The 24816-nt window shown below is 21.7% G+C and overlaps 2 protein-coding genes across 2 annotated transcripts in view; one reads left to right on the top strand and one right to left on the bottom strand.

The window, feature by feature from the left end:
* The window catches only part of LOC122510533 (protein prickle-like), a 45524-nt gene extending 37507 nt beyond the window's left edge, over positions 1-8017 (bottom strand). Inside the window, exon 1 of the mRNA XM_043625276.1 lies at positions 7758-8017. The gene's annotated coding sequence lies outside the window, so the exon portion shown is untranslated. The remainder of the gene's footprint in view (positions 1-7757) is intronic.
* Positions 3976-18378, top strand: LOC122510534 (tafazzin). The gene is made up of 5 exons (XM_043625277.1): positions 3976-4284; positions 4381-4509; positions 8707-8950; positions 12572-12826; positions 17795-18378. Exons 1-5 carry the CDS (start codon positions 4020-4022, stop codon positions 17832-17834), a joined length of 933 nt encoding a protein of 310 aa, XP_043481212.1. The 5' UTR covers positions 3976-4019; the 3' UTR covers positions 17835-18378.
* Positions 18379-24816: the final 6438 nt, after the last annotated feature.

Genomic DNA, 24816 nt, shown 5'->3' with positions numbered 1-24816 from the left:
TGTTTTCTTTAATATTTTCTAATAGATGAAAAAGTGTCAGTTTTTACGACTTCATATACTTTAGATGCTTATTTTACAATAAATATAAAAAATATTTAAAAAATTCTTTTTGTTCGGTGATCCTAATATCTTTAAAATCATTCCTGCAAAATATTACAATTTTTTAAAATTAGTCGGCAACGACTTTAGTCGAAATATAATGGAATGACTCAAAAGGAAATTTGAATATCCAAAATATTCTGTTTACAATTTTACATTCATGGAAAATTTTGTATCTGACAAAAATTGAGTAATTAACCTTTTATCCTCGTCTGTACACGAATCCTGGGTCCTAAATTTGTCTAGCACTTCAGGATCATAAGAAAAGTTTTTGGGAGTTTCCAAAATTTTTATCCTCTTTAACCTGAGGCGCTAGAGCTATTAATTCAGTTACTAATATTTGGACACAAAAATTGTCTCCTTTCTGTGGACCAATCTCGATAATCATTTCTTTTAAGTCACTTTTCATTAGTTCCTATATAGTTATGCTTTACAGTATTTTTAACTTTATCTTATAGGCCTCTAGATTCCTTTGTTCCCAGAATGAGGTAAAAGACAAGGGGAAATTTCAAAGTATGGGTTGAACGTGAAAATTGAGAAAAGGTCTTTATCACGACGCAGATACTTGAAAAGGGAAGAGCAACGGAGAAGATGAAGCTGTAGGAGGGAAATGCAGAAGATTTTAGGTTTTATCCTTGGATCCTGAAATTTGCATACAGAGCATCTGTCACCAGCTACTTATTGTTAGCTGGCTTTGGATATTTTCAAGTCGAGATATCTCTTGGCTTGAATCTATACCATAATGGAGACCATTTGTATGGTAAGTGTTAGGGGTGCTTATTGACAAAATCCGAACTTTGATTCTATATTTCTGCGCTATGTTCCTGGACGTTAAATTATTATAGATACTCAAAAAAATGTTTTATTAAATTTATTTACAAATTTCTTCAAAAGTCAAATTATTCGAAAACATCAATAGCTTTATTTAAAATAAATATTTAATCATTTTTTTTTTCATTGGGTAAGATCAAAAATTTTAAATTCAAACCTTTTTTGAAATTAAACAATTTAAAAAAAAATTGTTACAAAACATAAAGAAATGGATTACTCCGAGTCGAAGACTCGGAGTAATCCATTTCTTTATGTTTTGTAATAATTAAAGATGACCGACTGACAAAATAATTAGTTTATAATTATAAAAATGTTGTTACTATAATTTTTTTAAAAATATTTGTATTATTTCAATTCAATTAGTACATTTTCTAGAATTTTTAACTGAAATTCTACTTTAAATCAATAACATCAATTATTATTCAATTAAACTTTTTCAAAAAAAATTAATTCTACAGAATTGTTAGTTAAAAGTACGAAAAACAATAATTTAATTCTACGAGAAATCAATTATTTAAATACAAAAATAAATAATATTGAATGTTTCTTAAAATTTAATTTTTATGAAGAATTTTATTAACAACTTTTGAAAATATTTAATTTCTTAGGAATTTAATTAAAATTTTAATGAAATTTATTATATTAAAGAATTTTATAACAATTTTTGAAAATAATAATTGAAAACTTTTTGAAGAATTTTATTAAATTTTCTAAAAATAATTGAATTCCTGAGAAAAATTTAAATAATAATTTTTGAAAAAAAAAATTCAAATTGAATTCATGAGAAGAATTTTATTAAAATTTTTGAAAATAATTGACTTCAGAAGAATTTTTAAAAAAATTTTGACAATAATTTAATTCTTGAGAAGAATTTACCTATCTATTTATAAAAATATACTTTAATTCTTAACGAGAATTTTTAAAAAATTTTTAAAATAATTTAATTTCTGCAAAGTATTTTATTACTTTTCAAAAGAATTGAATTTTTACGATGAATTTTGATATTTATCAAAATAAATGAATTTTGGAAAAGAATTTTATTGAAATTCCTTAGAATAATTGATTTTAAGGGAAGAATATATGCGATTTTGTTATTTATCAAGCTATAATTATTTATAATTAAATTAAAAAAATATCAAAACTTTTTTTAATAATTGAATTCTTTTGGGAAATTTTATTAGAATATAGTATAGAATATTGAAAATCATTGAAAATAATTGAAATTTTGCCATGAATTTTATTAAAATTTTGGAAAATAATTGAATATTGTCGAAAAATATTTTGCTATTTATTAACAAAGACAATTGAAATTTTGACAATTTTTTTTTAATGTTTTGAAAATAATTGAATTTCTGCATAGAATTTGATTAACTTTAAAAATAATTAAATTCTTCTGATAAATATTGTCATTTATGAAAATAATTGAAATTTGCAATGAATTTTATTAAATTTCCTGAAAATAATTGAATTTTGCAATGAATTTTATAAATTTCCTGAAAATATTTGAATTTTGCAATGAATTATATTAAAATTCCTAAAAGCAATTGAATTTTGTCGAAAAATATTTTACTTTTTATTAAGAAAGACAATTGAAATTTTGACTTTTATTTTTAATGTTTTCAAAATTATTGAATTTCTGCAAAGTATTTTATTACTTTTCAAAAGAATTGAATTCTTGTGATGAATTTTGATATTTATAAAAATAATTGAATTTTGCAATGAATTTTATTAAAATTCCTGAAAATAATTGAATTCTGCAATGAATTTTATAAATTTCCTGAAAATAATTGAATTTTGCAATGAATTTTATAAATTTCCTCAAAATAATTGAATTTTGTCGAAAAATATTTTGCTATTCATTTATAAAGACAATTAAAATGTTGACAATTTTTTTTAATGTTTTAAAAATTATTGAATTTCTGCAAAATATTTTATTATTTTTCTAAAAAATTGAATTCTTGTGTATGAATATTGATATTTATCAAAATAATTGAATTTTGGAAAAGAATTTTATTTCAATTCCTTAGAATGATTGATTTTATGGGAAGAATTTATGCGATTTTATTTTTTATCAAGATAATTGAATTCTTTTGCAAAATTACTTAAAAGTTTTTGAAAATAATTGATTTTCTGCGACGAATTAAATGTTATTCATGAAAATATTTGAATTATTGCCACGAATTTTATTGTTTTATTGAATAATTGAATGTTTTTTAAAATTGAATTCTTTCCTTAAATTTTAATAAAATTTTTAATAATAATTGCATTTTTCAAGGAATTCATTTAAAATTTTATTAAAAATATTTGTAATTCTGCGATGAAAATAATTGAATTCGTAAATGAAAGTTTATTATTTATGAAAATAATTGCATCTTTTCGTAGAATTGTATCAACAAGTTTTTTCTATAAATAAATCTGTTGATAAATTTTATGAAAATAGTAAATATTTAAAAACATTGAATTGCGAAAAACTTTTAAAATTAATTAAAATGTTGCAAAGAATTTTATTTAAATTTTTGAAAATAATTGAATTTTTGGCAAAAAATCTTGCTATTTATAAAAATAATTGAATTCGTGCAAAGTAGTTTATTAAATTTTGTTTAAATAATTGAAGTTTTGCCAAGAATTTAATTAAAATTTTTGACAATAATTGAATTCTTGAGAAGAATTTTGATATTTATCAAAATAATTGAATTTTGGAAAAGAATTTCATTAAAAATCCTTAAAATAATTTCTAATTTGAATAAAATATTTATTTAATTTTCTTATTTGCGGTTCAAATACAGATTTACTAGATAATAGCAGACAAGTTAATAGCATTTAATTGGATTAAATAAATCTCATTTGCTTCTAAATACCTTTTCTTTAGCGTGCAGTAGTTCAGTTCGTAGCCATATGAACGAAACGATGAGAATTTAAACTAACATGAATTTAGTTTGAAAATATCTTAAAAATTAAGTTAAATATAATAAAAGAATATTTATAATAATTATTTAATTTTAAATTCCAGTCGGTAAATTTGTTGAGGCGCAGGAAGGTTGGCGGCACTGCTTATCGTGAACAAGTGGTCACGTGAGCAATATTGAGTAATGTCAAACATAACAATGCGAACATGGCCGTGTCGTATTACGAAAGAACAGACAGTTTTAGGGGAAGTTGCTCGGAAAATAATACTGTTCGAGCAAAGGAAAACGAGGCTTCAAAAACCTCGTTCCTTTCCTTTTAGCAGTGGATTCAACATGGTCTACAATATCACTTGGATAATTCCCAAGCTCCGTAATCCGTCAAGACTGTGGAACATGGCTAGTACTATAACCTTTGCTGCTGTAGGAATTTTCTCTAAAATCTTTATCGGTAAGTGCTTTCAAACGTCGTTGCTCGTTGGTGTTATGTTTCTTATAAAGTGTCAAACGAAATTTCATCCCTGAAAAATTCTCTGCTTCCTTCAAGAATGGTTTAACAAAACGACAATTTACAACAAACACATTATTCAAAGGGCATTGGATTCTCGGCCGAAAAATGTACCTCTTATTACAGTTTCAAATCATCACAGTTGCTTTGATGATCCAGGTATATGGGGTAAGTTTTGCTTTCGAATCATTTTAACACTCTTACACTTATGTCACTCTGAGAAATATTTTAAACTGTCTGTCGATTTTTCCTGTTTAATTACTCTTTTGTTCTTTATAAAGTTGTCGTCGTGAACAACTTGAAAGTTTTTTAAACGAATAATAATTAAAATTTCTGCCATAAAATAACATTCTAACAAGGATTTTAAAATCATTTTTTAGAATCATTTCTAATATACATTTGTTTTATTATCAAATAATTTATTTTTCATCATCAAATTTTATTCTGTAAATTAATTGAAAAGTGTGCAATAACGTCTTAGTTTAAATTTCACTTTACCCATTGTAATTAAATTTTTAAAAAAACATTTATTAACAACGAGTTTTCAATTTAAAAACTTTTTTGACACAACCAAGATGACATAATTTTTTAAAGTTTTTTATTAGGAAAAATTACCAAAAGATTAATTTTTTTAATCATTTTTATGAGAAAACTAAGATGCTTGCCCATAAAATATGAGAACAAAATACTTTCGAGAAAACGAAAAAAAAAATTTTTTAAACACTTTCTTTTTATTTTCTTTAGAACCCACAATGACAAAAGAATTTATTTTATTCAAATTAAACTACTTAATTAATCAAATGTAATTATCAAACTTAAAGGTTGCCACAGGTCAGGGATATCAGGGAGAAGTCAGAAATTCAATTATGTTTAAACATTTTTTTAAATTCTCGCGAAAAATTAATATAAAAAAATTTTAATAGGATTCTTAACAAAATTTCAATTATTTTCAAAAATTTTCCTAAATTCAATGATTTTCAACATTTAGTAATTTTTATAAATTTTTCCTAAAGAATTCAATTAATTAAAAAAAAAATGTAATAAAATTCTACGCAAACATTTAATTATTTTCATAAATAAAAAAAAAAAATTCAAAGATCTTCAATTATTTACAAATGTTTTATAAATTCCTTCTTAATAATTAAATTATTTTCATAAATAATAAAATTCTTCTCAGAATTTCAATTATTTTTGATACAATTTTAATTAAAGTCTACGAAAAATGTAATTATTCTAAAAAATTTTATTAAAATTTGTCAAAAGAATTCAATTTTAAAAACAATTCAATTATTCAATAAATTATTTATTTTTGTATTAAAATAATTTAATACACGTAGAATTTTCTATAATAAAAATTGTGGCTTATTTTCAAAAATTGCGACTTTTTCTATTTTTCTTCCAAATATTGCAATCATTTCTTAAGATAAATTAAATTTTTCAAATTATATCTATAATAAAAATATTTTTGAGTTAATGGAAATTTTGTAAAATTTAATTGAAAATAATTAATTTTTTTCTAGTATTTTGTTACAATTTTTGGAAAATCAACTTTTGAAGAGTTTGAATTGCAAATTTTTGAAAATAATTGAATTATCAAAAATATTAATGAAAAATCTTTAAATGTAAATTTAAAAATGAAAACTAATGAAAATTAGCTTCTAATTTTTTTAAATTCAATATTTTCAGTATTTTCAATTACATATTTTCGAAAATTCAAATACATAAAAAAAAAGTATTTTAAAATTATTTTTAACATTTTAGAGAAAAAAATCATGTTCAAAATTTTTAAATTAAAATTCTTTAAAAAAATTAATTAGTTTTTTTTAAATTTATACAAAAATTCTTTTAAGAAATTCAATTATTTTCTGAAAAATGACATTAAAATATTTTTAAAAACTAATTCTTCGAATTCTTCTATCATATTTTTTTAAGATTCAATTATCTTCGAACAAAGTTTTTGTATTTAAATAATAAAATTGAATTATTCTAGAAGAACTTTCGGAAAATTATTAAAAATAATTGATTTAGAGATAAAGTTTAGTTGAAAATATTATTAAATATTATAGATTTTATTTTATAATTTTTAATTTAATTTATATTTGAGATTTTTATTTTGGGAATTATTTTAAAATTTTGTACTTTAGAAAAATATATTTTGGAAATATTAATTTTTGAAAATTTTTCTTGGCAATTTTGGATTGAAAATTTTTTTTTGATACTTTTGTCTATAAATTAATTTTTCAGCATAAAATAATAAATTAATGCCATTTTTTTTGACGTTAATTTTTATAACTTTTTACTAAAATCCTTTTTCGATATTTTCAATATTTTCAATTTGTTTAAATAATTTACTATTTTTGCTTTGAAACTGACTTTTAAAAAATCTACAGAATTCTACACTTAACAGGCTTCGTCTCGTCTGTCAGCAAAAAAAAAGTAATAAAAAGTAGCTCTGAGACTGAAAAAAAGGGCAAAATAGTAGAGAACTTAAAATTATTAAAATGTAAATTAAAGAAAATTGATTTTATTAAACTTTAATTTAAATAATTAATTTAATTAAAAAATATTTTCTGTATACTACTTTACAAAAAATTAATAATAGTGAACATTAATTCAAATTTTGTTAGATTAATTTTAAAAAATGATTAACGAGTAATTTTTTCCTTTGGCAATTATGCAAGTCGTAAAAATTAAATCACATAAATTATACAACAATTACAATTTTTCACATAATTATCTAAAAAAAAAAACTTTAAAATTAATTTTTTTCTGAAAAGAAAAATAATTGTTATATTTAAAAATTAAATTTTACGTAACTGTTTGGGAATTTCTTTTATCTAAACAATGCCTTTATATATTGTTAAGTGAGTGGAATATACAAAGTAATTGATATCTTTTACCATTCACTTGTGACATGATAAAATAATTCTAATAATTAAAATACATATTCACTACATTTTTTTTTATCGAAATTTTTCTGAATTAATCAAAACAGAAAGTTAGAATTTTCTAATATATGTATATTTGATAAAAATTAAAAAATTTAATTGTGCATTTGAAATTTAATTATGGATTTGAAAGTTCTCAAAGAATTTTTTCAAAAATTGTTAAAAATAATTGATTTAAAGAATTACAATTAAAGAAATTCGTAAATGTAATAGAACATTTTTTTGAGTATCTAATCATTTTTAGAGTGAATCAGAATATTCTTTAGAGTCAAGGAAAAAGTCAAAATTTTGTCTGGAACTCAGGGAAAAACAAAATTCAATTTTTGTGGCAAATATAAAAGTTTCAACTAATTATTTTTTTTATTTATAAAATTTGTATTGAACTAAAAATTGTGTCGCAATTGTATTCTACAGTTTAAATTCACATTGTCTTTAAGATTTTTTGCGCACTATTATAATGTAGCTTACTTTGCTCTTATCACTGGAATTTATTTGTTGCTTTTTAAACGTCAACATTATAATTTCTTGAATATGCATATGTTTCCTGTGTGCTTTAAAAAATGCATTGATTGATATAAGTAATGAATCTTTTTTACGACCTTTTCCATTGAATTGTCGTGAAATTTTCAAATATTAAAAATTTTTAAAACTAACTTTTAATAACATTACACAACCTTCAAGTTACTAGGAAACTTAGAAAATATTGTCGAAGAAAAACTTTATTGAACTATTACACTTACTGCCGTCTCTTTACTACTATCTTGTAATGTACATAATAATGATCAATTTACATAAAAAATTATGAAAAAAAAAGTAATTTCAAAATGGCGAAGATATGAGAATTTACGTAAATGTATAATCGTCATAGCGTTTTTTTTAAACTTTTATACATTATAAACTATTTTTTATAATAAAAAATCATTTATCATAAATTTCATTTGACGTAAATCGTAAAATTTGTAAAATTTGTCATTTGACCAAAAATTTGATATAAATTTCCCGACGTTATTGCACGTTATTAAATTATTAGAGATATTTTAACGCAATAATTATTTGTTTACTGTTAATTCTTGTACATCGAACGTTTTAGGTAATAAAATGAATACAATTAAAATTTAAAAGCATACGATTCAAAATGTAGTTTAATTGTAGTGTTCTGTTATATTATTTTTAATCTAAACTGAAAAAAAAATTGTCAATTGTTTTAATAATTTTTTTCAGTTAAGAAGCCGAGGTTTTCAAAATTTAAATGTTTGTTTTATTTTTTAGTCTATTTGGTCGGTTCGTTGAAGATTTTTTCTTTGAATCGCGTGTTTCCATTCTTCACAGACAAATAAAATCTTTTCTTTCTCAGACTATTGCCGAAAAACGATCGAACGAAAGAATTTAAGAAAGAAAAATGTCTGAACCCATTTAGCAACTCTGGACCTGAGGTATTTGCTGAGTCGCCGAAAAGTAAGGTGGTCCCTGGCAGCACATGACATTTGTTTCACAAATGTGTGGCACTCATACTTCTTTATGCTTGGGAAATGCATACCAGTCATCAGGGGGAATGGAATTTTCCAGGATGCGGTAGATTTCTGCATCGAGAAACTATCCTCCGGCGAGTGGGTTCACGTCTTCCCTGAAGGCAAAGTCAATATGCTCAAGGAGAATTTAAGGTTTATACACTTGCCACAATTTTATCTATTACACGCTGGGAAAAATTAGTCGCTTGTTTTCGTCGACTTTTTAGAAGACTCTTGGATTTAGTGGAAAAGTGTTATACTTTTCAAAATCACTCATCAAGTTCTGAAAACTTGACAGTGACAAATTGACAATTCCCGCTTTATTGAGGAATTTAATTTTCGTTCTTACTTCCACAGTGAAGAAAACGTCGCATGATACTGTTGCAAAACAGTACATTTTGTTTACAAGGAAGTAAAAGATTATATAGATCACAAATTCAATTATTTTCAAAAATTTTAGTAAATAAAATTCTTGGCAAAATTTCAATTATTTTCACAAATTTCACAGAAATTCAATTATTTACAAGTATTTTATAAATTTTTTCGCAATAATTCAATTATTTTCATAAATAATACAATTTTTACAGGGATTCAATAATTTTCGTCAATTAATAACAAAATTCTTTTTAGAAATTCAATTATTTTTAACACAATTTTAATAAAATTCCTAGTTAAAAAATTTGTTGATAAAATTCTTGATGAGAATTCAATTTTAAAAAATATTCAATTATTAAATAAATTATTTATTTTATATTTAAATAATTGAATTCTAATAAAATTTTTTAATAAAAATTGATTTCAAAATGAATTTTAGTTTAAAATTTTATATTATAATTGCATATTAAAAACACAAGATCGTGCATTTTTAGAAATAATTGAATTTTAAAATAATTTCAAATTAAAATCTTTGAAAAATCTGAATTTTTCATATTTTCAACTTACAATTCTGTGTAATTAATTTTTTTGAAAAAGTAATTTTTAAAAAATTAAATTGTAAACAAATGAATTTGAAAATTTCAAAAATTATTAAAAATAACGAATTTATAGAAGAAATTTAGTTAAAACCACTAAAAAAATTTTTAACTTTAGAGAAGTTACAAATTATTGCAAGAATTCAATTATTTTCATAAATAATAAAATTCTTTTTAGGAATTCAATTATTTTCATAAATAATTCTTGAAAATTTTATTAAAAATTGATCAAAAGAATTCAATTATTTAAAAAAAATTTTGATTAAATTCTTTATGAGAATTCAATATTGAGAAATATTCAATTATTAAATAAATTATTTATTTTGTATTTAAATAATTGAATTCTAGTAAAATTTTCTAAAAAAAATTAAAATCTTTGCGAAAATCTGAATTTTTCATTTTTTTAACTTACAATTCTGTGTAATTAATTTTTTTGAAAAGTTTAATTGCACTTTTTTTTGAATTATTTGAAGTTTTTATTTTCTAATATATATATATATATATATATGAATTAATAATTGAAAAATTAAATTCTAAGCAAATGAATTTGACAATTTAAAAGAAAAATTTTAAAAATTATTTAAAAAAATGGATTTGTAGAAAAATTTGAGTTAAAACCACTTAAAAAAATTTGTAACTTTAAAGAAGTTACAAATTATTGTAGGTATTCAATTATTTTTAAGAATAATAAAATCCTTCGCAGAAATTTAATTATGTTCAAAAATTTTTTAAAATTCTCGTCAAAATTTCAATTATTTTTATAAATAATAAAACTCTTGTCCAAAATTCAATTATTTTTAAAAAATTTAATAAAATTCTTGGTAAAATTTCAATTATTTTCAAAATTTGTAATAAAATACTCGTCAAAATTTCAATTATTTAAAAAATTCTAATAAAATTTTTATCAAAATTTCATATATTTTCAAAAATTTTAATGAAATTTTTGGCAAAATTTCAATTATTTTCAAAATTTGTAATAAAATTCTCGTCAAAGTTTCTATTGTATTTAAAAATTGTTATTAAAATTTTTGTCAAAATTTCAATTATTTAAAAAATTTTAATAAAATTCTTAACAAAATTTCATTTATTTTCAAAAATTTTAATGAAATTTTTGGCAAAATTTCAATTATTTTCAAAATTTTTAATAGAATTCTCGTCAAAGTTTCTATTATATTTAAAAATTGTTATTAAAATTTTTAGCAAAATTTAAATTATTTTCAAAAATTTTAATAAAATTTTTGTTAAAATTTTAATTATTTTTAAAACTTTTAATAAAATTCTCGCCGAAATTTCAATTATTCAATTATTTTTAATACAATTTTTTAATTAAAGTTCTCAAAAATGGTAATTATTCTTAAAAATTTTATTAAAATTTGTTGATAAAATTCTTTATGAGAATTGAATTTTAAGAAACATTCAATTATTTAATAAATTATTTATTTTTGAATTTAAATAATTGAATTATCGTAGAATTTTTAATAGAAACTGATTTCAAAATGAATTTCAATGAAAATTTTAGATAATAATTGAATATTGAAAGCAATGTAGCGTGAATTTTTAGAAATAATTGAATTTTGAAATTATTTTTTTTCAAAAAGTTGAATTGAATTTTTTTTTACATTATTTTACGTTTTTATTTTCTAATACTTATTTATTTCATTGAAGAATTTACGAATAGTTGAAATTTCGTAAAATTGAATATTGTAAAGAAATGGATTTGAAAATTCTAAAAGATCTTTTTCGAGAATTCTTGAAAATAATTGATTTAAAGAAGAATTTTAGTTAAAAATTCTTGATTATAATAATTGAATTGATAATGATTTTTATCACTCGGTTATCTTCATGTTTTATAGTTATGAAAAAATTTAATTTACAGTTTTAAGTAAAATTTTCTCTTATTTTATTCGGACTGATTATATTTTTGTTAGCAATTGATCCGTAATTTTTCATTTTTGGTCCATAAAGTCCGTATTTTTAAATACTTTCACTGATTTGAGCCCTGAATTTGCCTTAACAGAAATATATTCAAAAAAGGAATTCAGAAGTATTTAAAATTTTCGTCTTTCTATTGATGATGAAATAATTTCTAATACCTTTCTATTCAAGCCTTCTTACCGCCGTATCCGTTTAGTAAGGAAGATGAGAAAGTAAATTCACAGCGAAAGCGTTGTGCAAATAAATGAAATTCATTAATAATGATAATTTCTACTGTTTAGGAATCAAATTTTCCATGATTTCAAATTATATAAGTGACGTGTCGCGAAGAAAGAGGCCTAAGAAGCAAAATCTTATTGTAAAAAAATATAGGAAAAAAATAAGGGACCCCGCAGAAAATTTAATAGTTTTGGGGCCCAGTCGAGTTTCTTAAATACATTTTAAATTTTAAGTTTCAAGAAAACTGTTAAATTTGAAGAACTTATAGGAAAATCGACTGAGACCCAAAACGTCTCGTTTATTATCGCCTTTTTTTCTATAATTTCTGCTAAAATCGTAGAGTATTTTCAAAACTTGGTAAATTAATTAATTTTGATTGGTTTCGATTAACTTGGTAAAATATCGGTTTTTAAAATATCCAAGAGTTTTCGATTAGTGGCTTAAAATATAAGAAACTAATTTTTGCCCGTAAAGTGTATTACAAACATTCGTAAAATGACTCTGGCCAAGAATAAATTCAATTAAAATACCTCGAAATAATGATTATTCACATTCCATTCTAATTCATTTTCCTATTTTAAGAAAGAAAAGATGCCAAAGTACCGCGACCCACTTTTAACCATGAGATTAAAATAAGTTTCTATTACAGGTATAAATGGGGCATTGCAAGGCTCATCCTTGAATCGCCAGTGATGCCTCTAGTCGTTCCCGTCTATCATCTAGGAATGGATGATATTCTTCCGAACGAGCCACCCTACATTCTCAAAACGGGCAAAAAAGTTACAATGTATTACGGAGAACCAATAGACTTTAGCGATATGCTAGCTGAGCTTCAAGCAACCAAAGTTAGTGAGACCGAAGCCAGAGTATTAATCACCAATCGTGTTCAAGATGAACTCAATAAGTAAGTTTCTATTTTTCCTAAAATCATAGGCTCACCATTTTTATTTCAGAATCAATACCTCCATCTTTGTTTTCTTTAAAAATAAAATAATAAATTAAAAATAATAATTTTCAGCCGTTTAGAAATCTGAGCGAAATCTCTTAAATATATACTAAATTTAAAAAAAACTTCTTTAAACTTAAATACTTAATCACTGACTTCAAGAATCTCACAAAACGTAGTTATAAACATTTCTAAAAAAAATATTCCTCCATATTGAATCCGCCATCTTTAATTCTAACAATCCGGATTCATAATCATCGATCGCAGAAAAAACTTAAAAAAAACAATTTCTTGGAAAAAAGAAATTTTTTTTCATCTTTAAAGATATTTGCTTCCTTTTAATTTGCACCCTCTTTGTTCTCGAATTTACTACACTAACAGTTGATGACGCCATCAGCTTGCAGTGCTACGAGGATCCTATTCTAATATATCTTACACAATAACGACAGTCTTCGAGTTTCAAGAAACAACTGTATCTATGGTAAAGCATAAATTTGAAGATCATAAAATGTAAGAAAAAAAGTATTAGGCATTTTTCCGGAATTTTTAAATTCTTAAAAAAACACTTTATGTTTTTACGAAGTTTGCGAATTTTTTTTACTTTAGTATTTTCTATTAGTATTAGTAATTAGTCAAAAATAATAATATTTTAATTACTCTGCAGAAAAAAAATATTGACAAAATTATAGACATAAATTTTTATTGAATATTCCTATTATGTAAAGTTTTGTTTGATTTTTTAATATTAATTAAAATTTTGAGAAACTGCAAGACTCTTTTAAAAAAAAAGAAGATTAAATTTAAGAATTGTTTCATTTTTTCTTTCTTTGCATCATTTTTAAAAAATTTATCAAAAAGTGAATAATATATTTTTATAAATTATTTTTCAACAATAACGTTAATTTTGATTCATTAAAATTTAACTGGTAAATCAATCTGTTTTTATAAAATTTTTCCTTAATATAAAAGATAATAATAATAAATTATTAAAATAAAAATTGTATAATTGAGAAAATTAATTTTCTATATAAATTTTAATAATACAGAAAAGTTTTAGATTCTAAATTATCCCATAAAAAAAGTTGATCTGTTTTTTAAAATATTTACAGAATTTCTACAGAAATTTGATTTAATTTTTCCTTGACGTTTTCCTGATTTTCAGACAGAATTTTAACTTTTTCACTGATTCCAATGAAGAAATTTAAATATTTCTAAAAACTGCAAATGTAATTCTTCCAAAATTCAATTATTTTGGGTGTTTTCGATGTTGACACTCTGAGCGCTCTGAAAGTACGAAACGTGGTTGGTTGGGCTAGGGGAATTCTGAATGTTGATTGGCTGAACTTCAAAATTCATAGTTTTATGCTCTGGTTTCCACACTCTGTATCGCCGATACAGTATCGCTCTGTACCGAGCGATACAGAGTGTGGAAACCAGAGCATAAAACTATGAATTTTGAAGTTCAGCCAATCAACATTCAGAATTCCCCTAGCCCAACCAACCACGTTTCGTACTTTCAGAGCGCTCAGAGTGTCAACGTCGAAAACACCCTTTGTTATAATTTTTGAATAAAATTATTTAAACTTCATTAGATTATTGTAAAGTATTTATAAAACATTTGAAAATAATTAAATTAATTTCAAGAATTTTATCAACATTTTTTTGCAATAATTGAATTTATTTCAATTTTCTTGGAAATAAAGAAATTTTTTAAAATAATTTTTACTGAAAATTTTGAAAATAATTGAATTTTAAGAAGAATTTCTTTTAAGTATTTAAAATAATTAAATAATCGTTTTTATTATTAATTGTAATTAATAATTTTCCTATTAAATTACAGTCGGGCCTCCGAACTGAACGCTTTCAAACTGTACGCTGTCGCCAAACTGTACGCTGGCTTTAGTTTTTAAGTGCTCCACAGTGTACGGTGGCGCTACTAAATTCAGTGCCGTATATTTGAAAATGTTGCCTTTTAAGGAAGAATCTGAGGTTGAGTCCACAATAGACAGCGTTAAGGAGATTGAGCTACTTAAGACCATCGATAATCTACTTAAGACCATTGATATCAATGGTGTTAAGTAGCTCAATCTCCTTAACGCTGTCTATTGTGGACTCAACCTGAGGGACAGTCAAATAAAAAGTTATTCCAATGTCATAATTTCGTAATTTAAAAAAACTAATTAAATTTTAAATTCGTCTTGTTGGAAAGGCGAAGAATTTAATTTTGAATATTTAAAACGATTAAAAGTTTCATTTGAATAAAAATTACAATTTTCTGTCAATAAGAATAAACATTTGTTAAATTTTAGGTTATGTTACTTAAATCATTCATTATTGACGACAAAATTATCATTTTTATTCAAATATATATTTAAAATTTTCAAAATTTAGAAAATTAAATTCCTTACGCTTTTACCAAAAGGAATTGAAAATTTAATTTGACTTTTTTTTAAAATACTAAATTATGACATTGGACTAACTTTTGTTCCGATTGTTTATCAAATTCTTCCTTAAAATTAAAAATTTTACTGATTTAATCAAATTATTTTCTTTTTCATAATTTGGATAAATCAGTGGACTTCTTTTAATTTTATGAGGCAATACGTTTTGGTTAAAAATTGTTAATTTTTCTAACATTTATAATTTTAAGAATAGTATATATTTTTATGATTTCAATTAATTTTAAATCTAAAATTATGTATATTATAGTCCCAGACGATAAATGAGGAGCAAATTTTCAAAATTTGATAAATTCCTATTTTCTTATTATTTCGAGAAATCGAAATAAATTACTTTTCTGACATAACCACTCAGTTAATTTCAAACTAAAAAATTTGTAATATTTAATATTTGTAACAAAGTTTTTATATTTAATACGTTCTGTTTTTAATAAAACTTTCACATAATAAAGTAACTTTAAGGTTTTGGTAATTTGTTCTAATAACAAACATAAAAATTAAAAGTCAATTTGGTTATGTCAAAAAGTTTTTAAATTGAAAATTCGCTGTTAATAATTTTTTTTTTAAATTTAGCAGGGACATGACGATTTGTGAGATATTTAAATTATTAAATTTATGTTTATCTCGATTTAAAAAAAAATATATTTATCAACTTTTGAAAACTTGCTCCTTAAATATATAAGTGTACAGTCCTGAAAATTAAATAGTGGGGATGAGTTCGTCAGCGTACAGTTTGAAATCAAGTGGAGGGGTTATTTCTGGGGTACCGTACAGTTCTGCGGCCTGACTGTATATTAAAATTAATCATAGAAAATTAAATTCTTTTAAACAATTTTAATGGGGTTTTTGTAAATAATTACATTTTTTTAAAATTTTGTAAAAATAATGTAATTTTTGAAAGTAATTTTAAATTAAAATTTTGCAAATAATTGAAAAATTTGCAAAGAATTGTTTTAAAAACTATTGAGATCAATTGAATTGTTAAGAAAAATTTTTTTACATTTTTTAAAAATAATTGAACCTGTTAAAAAATTTTATTAAAATTATCTTGAATATAATTTGGTTTTTTCCTATAGAAATTAATTAAAATTGTATTAAAAATAATTGAATTTCTTAGAAGAATTTTGTAATTTACAAAAATAATTGAATTCTTGACAATAATTTTACCTACAATTTATAAAATTAATTGAATTGTTTCGAAAAATTTTAATAAAATTCTTTAAAATAATTGAATTGTCTTGAAGAATTTAGTTAAATTTTCTTGGAAATAAAGGAATTTTTAAAATAATTTTTACTGAAAATTTTGAAAATAATTGAATTTTAAGAAGAATTTCTTTGAAGTATTTAAATTTTAAAATAATCGTGTTTATTATTAATTATAATTCATCATTTTCCTATTAAATTACATTAAAAATATTTATAGAAAATCAAATTCTTTTAAACAATTTTATTTTAGTTTTTGTAAATAATTACATTTTTTTAAAAGAATTTAATTAAATTTTGTAAAAATAATGTAATTTTTGAAAGTAATTTTAAATGAAAATTTTGCAAATAATTGAAATTTGCAAAGAATTGTATTAAAAACTTTTAAGATCAATTGAATTGTTTAGAAAAATTTTATTACAATTTTGAAATATAATTGAACCTTCTAGAGAAATTTTATTAAAATTATCTTGTTTATAACTGAATTTTTTCCTATGTGACGCGATCTGAAGAAAGGGACCTTAGAAGCAAAAAATTATAGGTTATGTTTGCAATTTTTTAAATGAAAATACAAAAAAAGGATCAACTGTCAATATAAATCATTAAAGTTTAAGTCTTCATTAAAACTAAAATATTTAATAAACACTGATTTTAATTCGAAATAAGTAAAAAGAAACTTTCAAACAAGAAAAAAGTAACTCTAACCCAACCTTAAAATGATTTGCTTCTAAGGTCCCTTTCTTCAGATCGCGTCACCTATAGAGATTTAATTATAATTGTATCAAAAATAATTGAATTTCTCAGAAAAATTTTGTTATTTACAAAAAGTAATTGAATTCTTGCCAAGAATTTTACAATTTATAAAAATAATTGAGTTTCGAGAAATTTTATATGTATTAAAAAACAATAAAAATGTCTTATCTTAAATATTTTCGACAAAAAATTCTTAAAATTTTTTTTAATTTCAAAATCAAAAGTTTTAGAATTTTTTTAAAAAAGAAATCCAATTTTTTTATAATCCCTTTATTTGTCTTTGTAACATATCCAAAGCACATTGAAATCCATCCAGTCCAGAAAGAAAGAATTTTTTTAGCAAATGTAGAAGTTAGATATTTTTTCAATTCTTTTGATAATATTTCCTGACATTTCGCTGACCCGTGGCAACGCTGATTTAAAAAATCAACGTCCCCTATAAGTCCCCCTCAAGAAGTGAAAGCTAAAATGCCTTTAATGTTTAATTTGGCAACTTTGTGTCTGTTTGCAGATTACACTCAGTCGCAGTGGAGCTTCATAACAAGAATTGATGCAAACTATCGCCTAACTGCCGTAAAAAATATTAGCGCGAATATGCAATAATAAAGAATTATTGGAGTGTAACAAAAATGAAGAGAATTTATCCTTCGAAGGGAGAAATTTTTTAGTCAAAGTGACTTTTATTGTATTTTTATACTAAATGAATGCGTCATTCCAGAATTTCTGCCAAAGTCTTTAAGAGTCAGTACGTAGAGCGAAACTTTTGTTGGCTTTTGAAAAAGTCTACGTACCTCGTCCACTATTATACAAATCATTAAATTCGTCAATGGCGCAATTGTACATATATATGAGAATGTGAATATAATGAATTTTTATCATTCGGATTGTCCGATGTTTATCAAAGTGGCCATGGCACAAAAGTCAACTAGAGAATATTATAATAGGACGAATTAAAATAATTTTCGATTATCGACACACGAAATATAAGTTAACATTTATTATAAATATTATTATTGTTTTGAGTATATTTACTGTATAAAATAAGAACGAATATTGAAGTAGTGAATAAATTTACTAATACTATCAAGTTTCAAATGAAAGTGCTTTCATTTTTAATGCTCGTACTACCTTATTAGCATTTTATTTGCATGCTCTTTTATATTTTATAAAGAAAATAATGTTGTCACTTTTGACGTCATTTCCTTGCAATCGAGTTGACCTCTATAATAACAGTTACGTCTTTATCTTAAATGACTCTTTATTAACTAAACGTAATCCGGACTCGAATTATGTAATGAAACGATAAATTATAATAATTTAAATGATAAATTATTTTTTGATTTCATTGTCTTTACTTTCAATTTAACTAGCTACAACATTTGCTATTTGGAGTTGAACAAAAATTTCGCATATCCAACTTAAAGCACTTAAATATTTATAATAATTACTAAATTTAAATTGTTAATCTAATTAGTCCTCTATTTGCAATTGTTAAGTTTTCGAGATTTTCAAGTATATAAAAAAATGTAATTTTTATTTTTGGAAATTAAAATTCTTGCAAAGAATTTTATTAAAATTTTTGAAATTAATAAACAAGAATAATTAGTTTGTATTTACATAGTTAATAATTGAATTTTTTTTTAAAGTTTTGAAATTATTCAGAAGTTCATATTTATAAAAAAAACAATATAATTTTTGATAAATTTATAAAAAAGATATTAACATATATTATAAACATTTTAATTTCGGACAAATTTCATTTAAAATGTTCCATCATTCACAGAGCTAAATAACAAGCAACTTGAAACTCAAAGGTATTATCAGTTACGCAGCGAATACAATAGCTTAGTATCAAGTCACTTGTCATATAATTTTATGGATAGTAAAACATTTTTAAAAAATCTTATGGAATGAAGTAATTTTAGAAATTCCAAAACAAAACACGATTCGTCGTGTTATAAATAACGAACGAAACCCATCGTCGTTATTTTAGTTGTAAACTAAATAGTGAATAAAATCGTATTGCTTTAAATAAATATAAGGTTTATTTAAAAATTTATTTATTATTATTAAATAAATAAAAAATAAATTATAATTTATTAAAATATTAATAACGATAGCATTATTATTAATAATAAATATTAATTAATAATAATATTGTAACGTACTCTATCTCTGTAATTATAATGTAAAGTTATCAAGAAGTAAAATTTTCTGTCATTGCTAATAGAGTAATTAAGATAAGTTAGTAGCATATATTTATCATGTAAGTTTAATTGAAAGACATTTCTTGAGTGGGTGTAAAGACACCTAAATCATAGCTCTGAATACGACATTTTATTATTATCAGTTGGTAGTGTTGAGTTTTAATTATTTATGACCAACGCAAAATGACGCGTTGTGCTTCAGCCTTGAAAACTACTTTTCCTAAGAAATTTCAGCCACCATTTTGTATCAGTCATTTTGAATTTCAGTTCTTAAATCCTGTCATCAGTGACAAATAATTAATACACTCACTAAATTAATGAAATGTATTTTATTAAATTTTAAACTTTTCTATTGAAGTAATTTTGCAGAATGTCAAATTTATTGCATCAAAGAATTTTAAAGAATTTTTTTTAAAAATATAATTTTTTAAAACTTAAATTCCATTTCTTTTTGTTCTCTTTACAGGATTGCCACAAAAATTGAATTTTGTTTTTCCCTGATTTCCAGACAAAATTTGACTTTTTCCCTAACTCTAAAGAATATTCTTATTCATTGTAAAAATTATTATAGATATTAAAAAAAAATATTCTATTACATTTATTTACGAATTCCTTTCATTGTAAAATTATTCGAAAACATCAATAACTTCTTTTTTAAATAAATTACTTTCATCATTTCAATTCAATTATTATTACCTATATAAATTTTTTAACAAAAATTCTTCTTTAAATTAATTTTTATTAAAAAATTCTAAGAAAATTTAATTGAAAATAAATAAAATTAATAAATAAAATTAAAAATAAATAATTTTTACTGAATAATTGAACGTTTTTTAAAATTGAATTTTCATAAAGAATTTTAACCACAAATTTTTAAATAATTAAATTCTTTTGACGAATGTTAATAAATTTTTTTTAAATAATTACATTTTTCGAGGAATTCGATTAAAATTGTATTAAAAATAATAGAAATTCTGCTATGAGTTTTATTATTTATAAAAATAATTGAATTATTGCGAAGAAATTTATAAAAAAAATTTGTAAATAATTGAATCCCTGTGAAATTTTTATTATTCATGAAAATAATTAAATGTTTGCGTAGAATTTTAACAACATTTTTTTTAAGTAATTGAATTCCTTTTAAAAATCTTATTTAAATAGTAGATATTGAAAATATTAAAATTTTTGAAATTTTGCCAAGAATTTTACTAAAAATTTTTGAAAATAATTGAAATTTCGACGAGAATTTTATTAAAAGTTTTGAAAATAATTGAAATTTTGCCAAAAATTTTATTAAAATTGAAAATTGAAATTTTGACCAGAATTTTATTAAAAGTTTTGAAAGTAATTGAAATTTTGCTAAAAATTTTTGAAAATAATTGAAATTTTGAAGCGAATTTTATTAAAAGTTTTGAAAATAATTTTTTTGTAATGGATTTTATTAAAATTTTCGAAAATTAAAATTTTGTCAAGAATTTTACTAAAATTTTTTGAAAATAATTGAAATTTCGACGAGAATTTTATTAAAAGTTTTGAAAATAATTGAAATTTTGCCAACAATTTTATTAAAATTGAAAATTGAAATTTCGACGAGAATTTTCTTAAAAGTTTTAAAAATAATTGAAATTTTGCTAAGAATTTTACTAAAAATTTTTGAATATATGTAATTGAAATTTTTATATTTGAATTTTATTAAAAGTTTTTAAAGTAACTGAAATTCTAGCAAGAATTTTATTATAATTTTCGAAAATAATTAAATTTTAAACAGAAATTGTATTACTTTTGAAGTTCATCTATTCATGAAAATTGTAATCACAACTCTTTTAAAATTCAATTAGTTTTGGAATATTCAAGTAAATTTATTCGTTAAATAATTTCTAAGTGATAATTTAGTTGATAGTCTAAATTTTTTAGATCTAAAATTTAGATCCAAATTTTTCTGCATCACTTATCTGAAAATTGAGATAAACAATTAGGTGAGTATAATAAATAAATAAAGAGTATAATGATATTCCTATTATATTATTGCAATATAATAATATAGTAATCATATAGGTAACATTCTGCTTCGTATGTATTTTATATGCACAATTCGATAATATTTTAAACTTAGCTTTCACATACTATTTTTTATATTTTTAATTAATCTTTCTCTGTTACTGACATTGCTAAGCAACATTATCCATTTCCTTATTTTTCTTCTCTTTTAACAGTTGGCAAGATCATACGTTTAAATATTTTACAGGCTCTATGAAAATTGGAAAACATTTTTGTTCCAACAAAAAAATTAAATAAAAGTAGATGACGCTTAGATATATACAAAAGAACTTATCACTTTTCAACTGTTCCTTTTTCTTTTTACTTTTATTAATAAATCTCTTGATGTATATATTTCTATGTTGCTAATTAAATTTTTTTTTTTATTTCTATTTTCCACAATCTCGCATCAATTTGTCTCCATGCATGAATAATATTTTTTTTATTAACGAGTAGAGATGTATTTATTTTATTAATTAATTTTTATTATGAATTTTAGAGAAATCTTTTTAATCTGAGTAGCAAAATCTGATATGTGTATTTTAATAATATATATTATAAATAAATATAATTAATTAATTTTATACTGAAAAAAATTATTCGATTCAAATAACTGATTACTTGACTAAATTAAATATTTACTTGAATCAAATAATTTTTATTTGAGTCAATTTAATGGTTCAATTCATATTTACTTCAAACACTGAAATTATTGGTTCAAATATAAATTAATTGATTTAAATAAAATTGATTTGTTTCAAGTAAATATTTATTTGATTCAAGTAAATATTTATTTGATAACAGACAAATAATCGGTCATTTGTATCAAATAAAATTCTTTTCAGTGTAAAAAAAATTGCGCAAAGTGAACTTGAATTTTGCAATCGATTAAATAGAAATTATAAAATAACACTTGAAATAATTGTAAATAATTTACAAAAATATCTATTATTTTCAACAAGAATAATTGTTGCTTACTTTTAATTTTCAAGTTATCAAATATTTATATTTTTTGGTTATTACATGTAAGATTAGGATAAATTCTTCAAAATTTTCTTAATATTGTATTCGAAGATTTTTTAATTTTCTTATTTTTCACAAAACTTTCGATAGATGGCAAAAATTTTAAGGAATAAACAAAAAGTCCTAGATTCATTAAAATGTCAAAAGTTTGCTGTTGCAAAAGTTCTACTTAAATTGATTTAATTTTAATTTAATGTAATTTTAATTGATTCTAAAATAACTCATGTTAGAAGAAAAAAATTATCAATTTTATTGTCAACTATTTCTGAAAATGAAACTTCGCGGATAAAAAAATTGAAAAATATAAACAAAAATATAAACATATAATATGTGACCAGAAAAAAATCGTTTCTCAAAGACAAAAATCAAAGTAGATTTTTTTAAATTACAGAATTTCATTGTAAAGAGAAGTTAAAAATAAAATTGAATGAAAAATTAATTTTTGCTACAGATCGTTTTTCGATTACAAACTAATGAGTTAGGCTAATGTTATATTCACATGAATGTAGACGAACATTAAATTTACACTTCGCTATGTTTCGGTATATTATTAATGCATGCGACCGCTATTCCAACTAAAGTGTAATTAATTAATTTTAATTAATTAATTAACAAATTATACCTTTTCGAATAATTTAATCACACATAGTGCTAACTGTACATGTTTTCGTAAAAATGTAACAAATCGTTATTTCGGTGCAACAATAATTTAATACTGGACAATAAAATTAATCGTAAGTAAGGAATCATCTGCAAAATTAAGGAATAAAAATTTCATCTCTTTGAGTGTATAAATTTAACACGTAATAATTAAATCACAGTTGCTATATATAAAGTAAACGCTAATATTGTTTACTAATTTATATAAATTATATTTTACATTTTTATTTAGAAAAAATAGCCAACATTGAATATATTTATAATTAAAGAAAAATAATGCAAAAATAGGCTTCGCACTCAATAATTTATTTTCAAAAAGTAAGCTTTAAGACTGAAAAAAGTAGCTACTATCAAAAAATTAAATTTGACAACTAAAAAACTTGTTTTAGACGATTTACAAAATTCACAAAAATTTCATTCTGTATTTACCTGATTTCCATAAAAAATATTTTTTTCCTGATAATAACTTCAATTCTAAATTCTTCTAAATCTCAATTATTTTCCAAACTTTTAGTTAGAAATTTTCGAAATATTGTAGAACTCTTCAAAAATTCGATTATATTTCAAAATAATTTTTAAAAGTAGGAAAATTAATTTTTTAAAGCATAAAATTTATTTCAATTAAATTTGACAAAATTTTCCATTAATTGTCAATTTAAATAAATATTTTTCATTTTTACGATAATATAACATATTCAAAAAAATTTTAATTACAATTTTTCAAAAGACAAATTTTCTTTTTGATAACTTCAAATTAAATTATTCAAAATATCACATTTTTGTCTAATAAACTTTTTATAATTTTCGAAACTGAAATAATTTAATTCTTTTGTAGAATTTTATTCAAAATTTTTGAAAATAATTATATTGTTTTGAAGAATTTTGTTAAAATTTAAAAAAATTATTTTTCAATAAATTTCAATATTTATTTTAAAGAATTGAATTAAAATTGCAATGAAAATAATTGAATTCCACTAAAAAATTTTATTATTTATGAGAATAATTGAATTCCTTTGAAGAATTTTATTATTTATGAAAATAATTCAATTCCTATAAACAAATTTTTAGAAAATAATTCATTTCTTTCAAGGAATTTTATTAAAATATTTATATAATTAATTTCACTCGAAAAAATTCCTTTAAAATTGTATTTCACATAATTGAATTACTGTGAAAATTTTATTATTCATATTATTTAAATTTTCGCTTTGAATTTCATTAAACTTTTTATAAATAATTTGAATTCTTTTAAGAAATTTCATTAAAGTATATAAATTTGTATTTCTAAATAAATAAAATAGAAGATATTGGAAAATATTTGAATTTCAGCGAAGAATTTCATTATTTGTGAAAATAATTGAATTCCTGCAAAATATTCTCGAAAAATTTTTGAAAATAATTGAAATGTGTCAAAGAATTTTATAAAAATTTTCCTAATTGTTTCTAAGAAAATTTTTTAAAAAATTTTCAATAATAATTTCTTTATTCCAACTATTAGCGAATTTAAATTCGTGAAAATTGGCAAAAATAGGAAAAAGTAGTTTTTAGTGCCACTTTTAAAAAAAAAAAAAAGTATCCAAATAGTAGCTAATCGGAAAAAAAGTAG

This window comes from Leptopilina heterotoma, unplaced genomic scaffold, assembly GCF_015476425.1.
Source record: "Leptopilina heterotoma isolate Lh14 unplaced genomic scaffold, ASM1547642v1 Lhet_7, whole genome shotgun sequence".
NCBI classification, from domain to species: domain Eukaryota; kingdom Metazoa; phylum Arthropoda; class Insecta; order Hymenoptera; family Figitidae; genus Leptopilina; species Leptopilina heterotoma.
Note: the sequence above shows the minus strand (reverse complement) of the source record. Positions and strands in the feature narration are given on the sequence as shown.

Excerpts from the sequence above, each read along its gene's own strand:
- LOC122510534 (XM_043625277.1), top strand. The coding sequence starts at position 4,020 with ATGTCAAACATAACAATGCGAACATGGCCGTGTCGTATTACGAAAGAA. Across the intron at positions 4,285-4,380 it reads TTTCTCTAAAATCTTTATCG|AATGGTTTAACAAAACGACA; the intron begins GTAAGTGCTTTC and ends GCTTCCTTCAAG. Across the intron at positions 8,951-12,571 it reads ATGCTCAAGGAGAATTTAAG|GTATAAATGGGGCATTGCAA; the intron begins GTTTATACACTT and ends TTTCTATTACAG.